The sequence below is a fragment of the Mauremys reevesii genome, linkage group 9 (genome assembly GCF_016161935.1).
Source record: "Mauremys reevesii isolate NIE-2019 linkage group 9, ASM1616193v1, whole genome shotgun sequence".
In the NCBI taxonomy this organism is placed as follows: domain Eukaryota; kingdom Metazoa; phylum Chordata; order Testudines; family Geoemydidae; genus Mauremys; species Mauremys reevesii.
In genome coordinates, this window is record NC_052631.1 from 101073020 (window position 1) to 101085269 (window position 12250).

General features: G+C 48.6%; 1 protein-coding gene across 1 annotated transcript; it reads right to left on the reverse strand.

Annotated features, from left to right (window-relative positions):
• Positions 1 to 3880: 3880 nt before the first annotated feature.
• Positions 3881 to 11359, reverse strand: LOC120372515 (protein FAM162B-like). Its single transcript, XM_039489704.1, has 4 exons — positions 11126 to 11359; positions 6846 to 6951; positions 5129 to 5237; positions 3881 to 4062 (listed from the first exon to the last, which is right to left on the reverse strand). The coding sequence occupies exons 1-4, from the start codon at positions 11274 to 11276 to the stop codon at positions 3955 to 3957; spliced, it is 474 nt and encodes a 157-aa protein (XP_039345638.1). The 5' UTR covers positions 11277 to 11359; the 3' UTR covers positions 3881 to 3954.
• Positions 11360 to 12250: the final 891 nt, after the last annotated feature.

The following is a 12250-nucleotide window of genomic DNA, read 5'->3' on the forward strand; positions in this document are numbered from 1 at the left end:
CTATTTTGTTTCTCAGGTAGAGCGATGAGGAGTGTTGGTGGGTGGAGTAATTGATTCATTTGCTGGCTCTTATAGGTATATTTAAGACTGCCTCTGTTTTTCTCCTAGGAGTCGTAACAGTTAAAAAATAGGCACCAGGAAAGTTATAGTTCTGATAAATGTTACGGTGTTTGAACTGCCAACTAGTGCTATTGGCTTGTGGGGTAGAAGTCTGAGCATGATGTGCACTTTGTTTCAACAGAGGATTTGCCAATTATCTGGCCATCAGTAGAAAGACAGCATGTTCCTCCACCTGTGAATTTATTAAGCAGAATTCAAGCCTTCAGCTTACACACATAGCAAACCAGCCCATCTGTGAGGATAGACGGAGATACACAAATGCCCCTGTCCATGGCCAAATGTACACAGGGCCAAACCCACTACCCAAGGGAAAGCCTGAAGGGGTGCTGCCGGGTGATGAAAACTCGGCCTGGCTCCCTTCACCGAAGCTCTGAACACTTATCCTGTAACGAGGGGGGGGGGGTACATCTGCACAGGATAAAAGCCCCGCAACACGGGCCATGGCTGGCTGGGGTCAGCTGACTCAGGCTCGAGGCGCTCAGACAGCAGGGCTAACAATGGTCGTGTCGACCTTCAGGCTCCAGCTGGAGGCTGAGCTCTGGGAGCCTCCCCCCTCAAGCTCCGAGATCCCTATGGGGCCAGAACCACCCACTCCAGTGCTCTATGCCACAGCACTGGCTCTGATACCCCTGCCCAGCCCTGTGCCTGGCTTCCACCCAGCCCAGCTCCGTTGGATCTGCAACTGCCATGAGCATCTCTCCCTTGCTGCCCCTGGTGTTGGTTCCATGCAATGGAGGAGCCACACAGAAAAGCTGATGCAGCTTCAGGCAGATTCCCTACAGGGCTGGGCGTTACCAAACCCCAGTGGCACTGGCTGGTCCTGGCCCCCACCACCCACCACTCCACAGCACAGCACTTTGTACCGTGAGGACCATGCGAGTTTGGTAGGACCCCATTCTAGGGCCTGGATCTCTTCACAAGTGTCGTCTGGCTTGTGAGCTCCTGTTCTGTGTGCGCCATGGCTGGCACAACAAGGCCCTGAGGTTTGACTGGGAGCCTCTGGCTATAACTCTAATACAAAGAATTCAATATAAGTAATAAGCTTAACTATAGTGGGGAGTCCAACCCCCACTGACATTGATGATGTTACATTAGGCATGAGTTTAGTACCGTGCATACACTATGTTATACACCGGCTGCATTTTTTATGAATGAGATAGATGTACTTTTTTTCCCGCCAATAGCCTTGTTCACCTCATGCAATGTACAAGTCTCTCGAAGCCCAAAAGATCATGAATATGCAGGGTGTTTGAGGTCGTTACCCCCCACATCCAAACCGGTGCATTTTCATGTCTGAAAGTTTAATCACTTCTGTGGAAATGTAACTTTCAATATTTCATTAGCACAGTCTCCCAGCTGTTAGACATCAGCCAAGAGGCTTTGGTGACACTTTTCAGTGCAGCTGTGAGGAGATGCATTTATTTTAGGTGGAATTGGACAGCTGTTTTATTACAAATTAAAGAACTATGGTGACCAGAAAATCCAAGTTTAGCAAAAAATTTATTAACATACAATCAGAACTAAATAAGTGGTTGGGAATGCTCATGTGAGGCAATGACCAGAATTAAAAAGAACCACAGTGCAATGCAACAAGGCAAAATGCATTGCCATGGTGGTGTGTCTCTGCATAAGGGCAGGTATCCTGAGATAAAGCTCATTGCACATGGACCCAGTCACCAAAGTGCTGGGTCCATGTGCAGAGCTGAGCTGCTCAATGGTGAATGCATCTTCTCTGGCTCCAGCACCTTTGAGCTGATATTTCCCTGATATTACATCCACTGGCCATGCCCCAGCTGCCCCCATGGACCAACCCAACCCAGCTTGATGCTACACCACATTCTCCCCCATGAAGAACAGGTCCACAGGGAGTGTGGACACCTCCCTGCTTGGCTGTTCCACAATTTGCCTGCTCCCCATCACGCTGCTAAGGAAGTAAACACATTCTACTGCCAATAAAAGCTGAGTGTGCCCACAGAGAGGAGACTTTGGGGCTTTTTAGGGGTGGGGGTGAAGACAGGATTTGTGCATAAGTGATTTTTAAAATTCAGCTCAGCCATTATTCCCCCCAGCAGACAGGCTTTTACCAAGCTTTCCACCACCCCCTTAAAGCAAGTTGCTAGAATATGGTATGTTTGGATTGCTCTGATTTAGCACCAGGGACGGCTCCAGGGGTTTTGCCACCCCAAGCAGCCCAAAAAAAAAATTCACCGAATTGCCGCCGAATACCTGAAAGTGTCACCCCACTCAGGAGTGGCCACCCCAAGCACCTGCTTGATAAGCTGGTGCCTGGAGCCAGCCCTGTTTAGCACTACCTGCTTTTGTCCTTGCAAAGACTGAGAACCTGGCTCTGTATTTAGAACAGAGGCGGCTCCAGACCCCAGCAAGCCAAGCGCGTGCTTGGGGCGGCATGCTGCGGGGGGCGCTCTGCCGGTCGCCGGGAGGGCGGCAGGCGGCTCTGGTGGACCTTCTGCAGGCGTCCCTGCGGAGGGTCCGCTGGTCCCGCGCGGCTTCGGTGGAGCCGCGGACCAGCGGACCCTCCGCAGGCACGCCTGTGGGAGGTCCACCGGAGCAGTGGGACCAGCGACCAGCAGAGCGCCCCCCGCGGCATGCCGCCCTGCTTGGGGCGGTGAAATGTCTAGAGCCGCCCCTGATTTAGAAGGGTGGTACCTTTCAGCAGAAATGCCAGAACATTTTCTAAGAAGTTTATATGGCCCCCACTAGTGTAGTTAGACCTGGTCATGAATTTTTCACTAACCATTTTTATGCTAAAATGTGGTTTATTTTTACGAATCTCCCAACTCAAAAGCTTTTTGGAAGGAAGAGTTGAAATTGTCAGAATGTCCCATTTCGGCATCTTCCATCCAGAAAGTTTTGGGGGTTTTGAGTCGCAGTGACTTTTCATTTCAAAATGTTAGTAAATTTAGACTAAAAAAGGGTTTCTAAAATGGGGGGAAAGGTCAAAATTGAAATAAAAAATACTTAGATTGACCCCCAAATATTGTGGGGTTTGTTTGTTTTTGTTTGCAAAACCTTTTGAGATTTCAACTTTTCATCCTGATCTGGGATAGGAAATTTTTTTTGAAACCTCAAAAATTCTCACAGGGTGGGAAAACTGCTTCACCCTAGCCACAGCATTTGAGCACCTCACAATCTTGAATGTCTTTATCCTCACAACACCCCCGTGAGGTAATAAAAAGGTAATAATAGGAGATATACCCATTGCCTAGAACTGGAAGGGAGCTTGAAAGGTCATTGAGTCCAGCCCCCTGCCTTCACTAGCAGGACCAATTTTTGCCCCAGATCCCTAAGTGGCCACCTCAAGGATTGAACTCACAACCCTGGGTTTAGCAGGCCAATGCTTAAACCACTGAGCTATCCCTCCCCCCTAGTAGGTAGTCAAATGCTATTACCCCCATTTCATAGATGGGGCACTAAGGCATAAAGAGAGTAAGCAACTGCTCGAGGTCATGCAAGGAGGCCGTGGTAAAGCAAGGAGCTGAGTCTCCAGAGTCCCAGGCTAGCACCCAACCCGCTGAACCACCCTGGTCCTCTTTCTCAGCTGATTCCAAGCTGGCCAATGTCGGCTTGAAAAAAAGCCAATTTACTGATTTCTGACTCTCCAACTGAGGTGTACACAAAAGCTCAGAGATCAGTAGAAGGCTTCTAACCGAGTCTGCTGGAATTTCCACCAGGGTTTCAAAATTCATAAGTAAACACTTTTCTATAGCAAATCTTTGCCGTGACAAGAAGCTCCAAAGAGTTAACGGAACAGAGGTGCATATGCCACATGTATAAATCACTTATCGCCTGCTGCTAAAATAAATCCCGTCTTGATCACTGAGCTTTCATTGCAGCTGCTTCCAGTTCTGTCTCTGCTTCAGCCCTCCACATGGCCTTCTTCTCGGTATTCATCCTCAGCAGCGTGTCATCTCTTCTAGCAGCCTTTGAATATAAACGGTGAAACTCATTTGCACAATAAAATTTCCCCAACAATAAATATCCCACTTGTTTGCTTCTCTTGCTTTGGCACCCCAGGGTTCTTTTGATTTTTTACAATGAAAGAAGTTATTGAATCTAGATTTCCTTGCTTCACCTAATTGCCAGTACTTGCAGCCTCGGATTAGCAGAGAAAGCATATTGCCTTTGCTCCAAAGGCATGTGAACAGCTAGGACAAACCGGGGGGGGGGGGGCTTTCATCACTGAAAGACCCAGAAGCAGAGACCCTCTGGAGTTGTTTTGTTTGGTTCCAGTACCCATCCACCCATCACTGCTTGTTTAATTTATTTCACTCACAGGCTTCAGGCCACCAGTTTCCACATCTAGGTTTCCCATCCCTGCCAGGAGGCCACCTGTCCCCACCTACGCTGAGCTGACATTTTTGGAGGCAGTGTTTTTCTTTGCTGTCACTCATCAGAAGGGTCACACCAGCCCAGCAAGGAATGGTCACAGCACACAGCTGATGCGTGTGTAATTAGACCGAGGTGCTGGATGGCCTGCCTCACAACCAGCGGGGCAGCAGCAACATCAAGCAGCTGCTGAGTGATGCCACAGCAAATGATCATTCCTCCGGGACAAGCTGAGCTTGTGTGGTCTGGTCAGTGGGGAGCAGGAGCCCACAGCACTGGGGAAAGAATGGGCTGAGTGGCCTGAAAGAAATGGAGCCAGTGTCTCAGTTAGGGCCGGAGCCAAAGCCCACTGAAGTCAGTAGGAGTTGTCCATTTCTCCTTGGAGAGGACCCATACTGAGCCACAGGGAAATAACTGGCTTTGACAGCTGCATTGCAGTGGGTTATTGCCAAGTCAATCAGAAAGAATAATTGTCCAATAAGTCACATGACCAATACCATATTAGAGTCAGGAACATGTGGTAAGTAACTCATCATCCCTAATATATTGTTTAATGTGTATTTGCTCAAAAAACCTTTGTATTTATTAAGAAAAATGTGAACCTGCCGCACCGTTCACACAGTGCACTTGCTGACCAGCCAGTACAAACACACTTACTTACTTGCTTGCCCGAGATGATCATGACCAAGCAGCCTAGCAGAGTCAGTGCCATTGTGATGTAGCAAATTTTGATCCTCACTCTACTCGTAGCAGCTTTGATGACCTCAGATCTGCAGAAGGGCAGAGCAGATTTCTGGTCAGATGACAACAACGTGGAATAAAACAAGAGGGTTTTTTTAGGGGGGAGGAGTGGGAGTTGTTTAAAGAATTGCGCAGTTCTTGCCAGTGGCAGGTTATTTTTGCTCAGAGGTCTTCTGTTTTCTTTCTATTGATTGATTGTTAAACGGGAAGTTAACAGTAAACTAGCCGCGGCCTGAGGGATTTAGCCAGATGCTGCATAAAGCAAAGATCTGAAGGAGGCCCCCCAGGGAATGAATGCTGCTCCTCTGCCTTTTCCTGGCTCACTCAGGAGTGAAGAGCAGACAAGTGGCACAGCTTGGAGTGCAATTTAATCCTTTGAATGATTGAAATCCAGGAGGCCACATCCTCAGCTGATTGTGCTACTTTAACCTAGATGGGGGTCTGATCCCCACTGGTACATACGAATGATGGTCCTGCCAGCTAATGCTACCTTTGGTGGGGTGACTTGGTGCTCTGGCCTGGGCCAGGAATGCACATCTTGGCTATGATCAATGGAAGCTTTTCACATTGCAGCTGCTTCTCACGGCGACTCCCCCTTTGCTCTGTCATTATCATCCCATAACATTCCAGGAAAAGCTCCTGCACGAGGCGCATCTCGAGTCTGGCTTGTCACCGTAGAAAGTCAGCCAAAGCAAAGCGAGCTGTCCAACAGCTGCAGTGAGGATGGAAGCGAGCGGGCAGCTGCTGAAGGCTTAAAGCACAGGGCCGTGGCACACCAGCTGGGAGGATTTTATGAAGCTCAGCACATCTGTAACTGCAGCCTCCAGGGCTAGATTCTCAGCAGGGCTAAGTGAACATAGTTCGCCAGTGCAGCAGCCAGTGTGGGGAGAGAAGCCACTTCTTGCACTGGCGGGTGGGCAGAGGAAAAGTCAGGAAGCAAATTGTGATTCTCAGAGCCACTGTCTGATTCCTGCCCTGCTCCTGGCACTTCTTTGACTGTTATTCCTTGTAATAGACATTTTAGCATGACAACTTAAGCCAATCCCTCGTGAAACTGTAGCAAAAGAGTGGCTTTAATTACATCTGTATGGGGAAAGCAAGTGTTGAGGAACAAGTAAAGAACCCCCCCACACACACACACATAAACACACCGATGTTAAAGACCAGGAGGCATTAATGTCTCTACTCCTTGAACTGATGTTCTTTTTTTAAAAAAAGATCTAAATAGGGAAATGAAAGTATAAACTGGCATGATGGAAACTCGCTTCAGATGTTTTTTGCTAAAACTATGGATGTTCCAAATTTTCTTTTGAAAGTCATGTGCCTTTCTTAATCACTTTAATTCGTAAAAGTGGTTAAAGCACATAACCTGAAATGGACATTAGGCAGCACAGTGATTTGTGAGCTACAAAGCAATGTGTGTTAAAAATGGTTTCTGTCTTCTTCTGAAATTCCTAATCTCCAAAGCAATTTAACCCAGTTCACTTTACAGAGTTGGCAACAACAAAAAAAAAAAGCTACTGCTTCAAGATGGGTTTGTATTGTTTTTGGACTGAGATAGCAGCGCACCCACACAATTCATTCACAGTCACCAGTGGTGGAGATTTTGACAACATAAGAAAACAAGGTCTACTTACGATAATAGAGCTGGAATATCCTCCTCTTTTTTAAACCGTCCTGCCCATAATAAAATCTTTTTATCAAATGCTGTAGGTCTTCTGTCATTTCTGAATGTGCTACGGCCTTTAAAAGATATTACCAAAGAAAGTCATCAGCTAAGTTAAGAGTGGAAGTAAAAAGCTGCATTTAAAGAAAAAAAGCCTCAGACTGAAAGTTTAAAGAAGGGCTCCACGTTCTCTAGGAAACCTGTCATTAAGGGCAAAATCCACCTTCAATTAAGATCAGTCAGATTTAGCCACTAACCTCAAGGGCCTGGTCTAGACATTTTCTTTTGTAGTTGTTCCCCATTGCAATTCAGCTGGTGCTAGCAACAATGAAAGGGGTTTTTTAGTCATTGTGTAGTCTTGCCATTGCCAACAATGGTTAAAATACCAGTGGCCAGTCTACATTCTGGATGCGTGTTCTGCCAGGCAAGCTGCAATGGTGCATCGTTCACAACAACACTACAAGAAGTTAGAAAATTTCATTTAATGAATTTTATGGAATTTTCCAATTTGGGAGCAAAACTTGGATACATGGGATGAAACCCTGGCCTCACTGAAGTCAATGGCAAGATCCCTGCTGATTGCAATGGGCCAGGATTTCACCCATAGATTTTTAAGGCCAGCAGGGATGTTAAGATCATTCCAGCATCAAGCCCATAAATGAAATGAAAAATCTTTCATTTAAAAAATGTTGGAAGGAAATTCACTTTTTCTTTGGTGGGAGGGAATTTTCATTTCATTTATGAGCCTTTGACGTTAAAAAAATGTTTCAAAGAAATAATGTTGGGATGTTCTAATAAAAACGCTACTGCTGAGGTGGGTGGGGGAGGTGGTGGACAAAGCCAAGTACTGACTCCAAGTGCCTTGTTGTTAACTGCAGCCTGGCCGATGTCGGCTGATTTTGCTCGCAGCAATCCGGCGAATGGCGAGGTAACGAAGGTTCTTTCTCCCTTTGAGGGCAACATCCCAGAAAACGTATCACAAGGTCAGAGCGACATTCTCCCCACCGCGGTGAACGGCTTGATCTGTACTTTGATCCCAGATGTCAATGGGAAGTCTCGCCCACCCCAGTAATTCCCCTCACTGAGATCAACACACACGGCTCCCAGAAAAGCTTTGCAGCAAAAACAGACTGTGCCTCTTTTTATGTTTGTAGAAAGGAAGCCCCCAAAATAAATGGCGGGTCTGAAACTATAGCCATTTTTCAGCGTTACCGCACACAGGTCAAGCAAGAGATTTACAAGGAGATGTTCCCCTCCCCCCAAGTTTGGTGTTCAGAAGTCAAAAACCCAGCTCAATTCATCCTCCTCCTTTCTCTGTATTTGGTTGTAAGCGTGTTAGCTGCAGCATGCAGTACGGCAATGTGCAGATGCAGGAGAGGCTGCTCTGGTACCAACCAGGAACCGAACAAACTTCAGGCCTACCCTGCGCTGACAGAGTCGCACTCCTCCATCTCCAGGCACGGCCACTGATGCGGTTTCCCCTCTTTGCTGGTGTGATTAGATCAGTTTTGCCCTTGGGCCAAGCCAGCCAAAAATTCTCCCTTTCCAAGGTTAACAAACACCAAACAAAAAGTCGATAAAACGTGCCTGTCTGCCCATTCTTCCTCTGTGGCAGGGGTATAATCGCACCACCTCAGTGCGCCACCCTGCTGCCATGGAAGAGTCTGTGCTTTCCCACTGCCATGTCCCTGAACCAGCTGCCCCAAACCCAACCCTCCCTGTTTTCCTTTTGCCCCAGGGCCACTGCCAACATTGGCCTCCTCCCCAACCCTTGCCCAGGATTCTCCAGTCCCGCACCTCCATGCTCCTTCTTCTGTCCCCCACCCCTCACCTGGGACTGGGACCACCACAGGGCACACCCAGGCACTGCAGAGCCTCCCCTACTCTCCCCAATATCTCTTTACACTGAGCACAAGGGCTTTCTGAGATCTCTCCCCGTTTCCCCACATGCTTTGCTTCCAGGCTACGGTTCCTGCTGAATCTCTCTGCTCTGGGCCAGAAACTGAGAATGTCCTGGCCTTCCTCAAAGGCCTTATCTAGCTTCCTTTCCCACCCCTCTCCCCAAGGCAGACGCTCTGGCTCTGAGAGAGAAGAGGGATGTTCTGCTGAAGAGAGTCTTGTTGACTAGGGACTCCGTCTCCTGTTTCGTCTTGTTTTTAAATGCTCAAATTAGTGAGGTTTAACAAACTGTCTGCTGTGTTAATTCCTTGACAATGTTGCCGTTCCACAGGGAGAAAAAGGAGTGAGGTTCTGTTACGATACAGTCCGCTGGGAAACTGACAACACGCTCTCATGAGAGCTAGCTACGGGCACCACCGTTCTGATGCATTGCACCACACAAGATTATCCAGGGGAGCCCACTGATAGTCTCTCACAACATGTGTCACTACAAAATAAGTCCTGTGCCCCAGCCTGGAACTGCGTTCTCAACGTTGGGCCTGAAATGAGGCCAGCTGAAGTAAGCCCGCTGTGAAAGGATGACAAGAAATGGCCAGCTGGATCCCAGAGCACCTGGTTTTCCACAGCCTTCTAGCCTGTGCAGCTAGAAGTGAGCGGTGGGATCTGCTCTGGCCACATGGAGCTGTAGATGACAACTTGAGGCACAAGGAAGGAGAAAATCAACCCCCCCGAGCCGAGACTTTGCTGCTTGAGTTTGAAAATAAACAGTGGCATTTAGAAGCACATAATGCTCTGTGGGGAGTAGGGGAGGAGGGGGTGCAGCTGATGTGCCCGGCTCTCCTTGAGCTCCCCACATTGCTAATGGTCACCATGACGGCTGCTCTCCCCGGAGACAGAAGATAAAGAGCATCATTCCCTGCCAGGGTGACCAGATGTTCTGATTTTACAGGGATAGTCCTGATATTTGGGGCTTTGTCTTATATGGGTGCAAATTACCCCCCCCCCCCCGTCCCGATTTTTCACCCTTGCTATCTGGTCACCCTATTCCCTGCTGAGTTTACCTGGGTAAATAACCCCACATTGTTCTGACCAAGGCCTTTCTTTCACCCCAGTTTTGAGAGTGGCTGAAAAATTCAGCGTATAAATCCTGCACCCCTTTCTCACCCAGTGAAGGGCCGGGGGGCTTTTAGAGCGTGCGTTGGAGACCTGCCTAGTTTACCCGCCCGTCCCTGGGGAGAGGTGCCGGACACACTGCTGGCTTTCTTAGCATGGTAAGGCAGTGTCAGCAGAGCAGGCTAGGGCCGGGCTACAGCCCAGTGCAAGGCAGGGAGGGCTGGAAGCCCCGGCAATCAGCCATCCCCAGGGAGTCAGCTGCAGATCCCCAGTGGTTTCTAGCCCTTCTCCCTCTGACCCCCCACCTGGCTCTTGGCTACTGAAGCTCCAGGGGAATTTTGACAGGGCCAGCCCCATTCAGACAGGCAGCCAGACCCTTCCCCAAGGCAGGCAGCCTGCCAAGGGAGAGAGCCAGGCCAGGCTGCTGAAAGCTGGCAGCCAGGGGTGACATTGGAGGTGGCTGAGCACCTGCTGCAAGGTACCAGGTATCGCGACTGCTGGGGAAGCCACTCGGCAGGTCTCATAGGGAGTGCCAAGCAGCTACCCCACCCTCCAAGCCACCTCGCCCCATGAGAAGACTGTGCCAGCACTAACTGCCCACTCTCAGGTAAATCCCCACTCAGGGTCTCTCTAGCCCAGGGGAGCGTAATTCAGTCCACTTCCTGCCTCGCCATCTTTCTGTGCCCAGTGACCTTCACTTGGTGCCTGGCAGGAGCCTTCGGGGACACAGAACCTCGGCGCTGCCTGACTCGAACCCTCCCTGCACACAGGTCACGGTTCTTCCAATTTCTAACACTCCCACTGCAGGGAGAGCTGGGGGAGAGACCCCGCTGCGAGTCCTACCTGGATGCTACAGGATGAACCCTGGGTATCCGAGAGCTGCTATCAGGGCATATTTGTAAACTTCAGGTGACAATTTACTTTGCAAGGCCTGAGTCTAATAGCAGCTCCATCAGCCCTGGCCGACTGCCTACAGTAATAGGAATAGCTTCTCTTCTAGGACTTCATCTTCTAGGATGCATCTATTTCCTGGCTGGCCTGTTTTTTAATATAACTAGTTCACTTCCATGAGCTGGGAACATTTGCTCTGATGGAAGCAGGACTATTTTAAAATGGAAATGTACACTGTGAAGAACACACAGACTCTCCTCAGCTTAGCTAGGGGATAGAGAAACGGGTCAGTCGCTGGCCATTTTACTGTAAATTATGTGAAACACAGAACAAAACATTTCTACCCACCTGGAATAACCTTCTTTGTGGCCTCTGCTTTGTTACAAAATGTTCTTCTTGTCAATATCTGAGCGTCCTTGGGACATGGACGCCTCCAGAGATCGGTTGTTCTCAAAATACTTGTGAAAAGAGGCTCACTTTTCAATAGCTGCCCCAGCATTGTGTGCCCGGTGGTGAAATGTCCACTTCCACCTCTTGTGCTTCAGTGAATAAACAACTCACTAGTAGCCATTTACTCCTATAGACCTGATGTTCCAGCCAGCACACAGCAAATCAAAGTAAATTTGCCAGGTGTTCGAAGGTTAAGCTGCTGCATGTCTGCTGACGGTATCACATATTTACACCACTTACCAGCTTCGCTGAGTCACAATGGCTCTACCGCTCGTGTTTGCTCAAAGACACACCTTTAAAATCACAGGGCAATAACCCTAACTGCTCCTGCCTATGCACAGTGGGCCTAAGCCAGTTCCCGCTGAAGTGACTACGAGAGTCTCAGGCTCTGTAGCTCCGAGGAGCTGCCAGTGATTGTAAAGATTTTGCATTTCTCTTATTCTTCGCTCTGTAACCCCCATGACCAGCAACAACAAAGTTTAATGCCTGGATCGACCGAGAACTGAAATCGCAGTTTGTGTTAATAGAAAGAGTGCTGGGAAAGATGCTTTTCCCAAAGGGAAGTTCTGCAGCTGCTAATTGTCATTTCGGGTTAAGCCTATAAGAGACCTTAACAATCACACACATTTTATCTTGAAAACCAATTGATTTAAACATGCATCTTTAAGGAGGAGACACTTTCTTTGTTACTGAATAATAGTGAGTATAGGCTGGTGGAGAGAGAACTTATCATGATTAAAGCTAAGAGTTTGTCATGGTTATTTTTAGTAAAAGTCACAGGCAGGTCATGGGCAATGACCAAAAATGCTCAGAAGCCCCATGACTTGTCCCTGACTTTTATTAAAAATAACTACGATAAAATGGGGACGGAGGAAGGGTTTCCCCCGTACCCAGGGTGGCTGAAAACACAGGGCTCCTCCCTGCCACTGTGGAGCTGTGGGAACTGCCCTTGGCAGCTGGGAGCTGCAGGGTCTCCCTCCTCCCCCAGGGACTGGAAGCTGCAGAGTTCCCCGCGGCAGCACC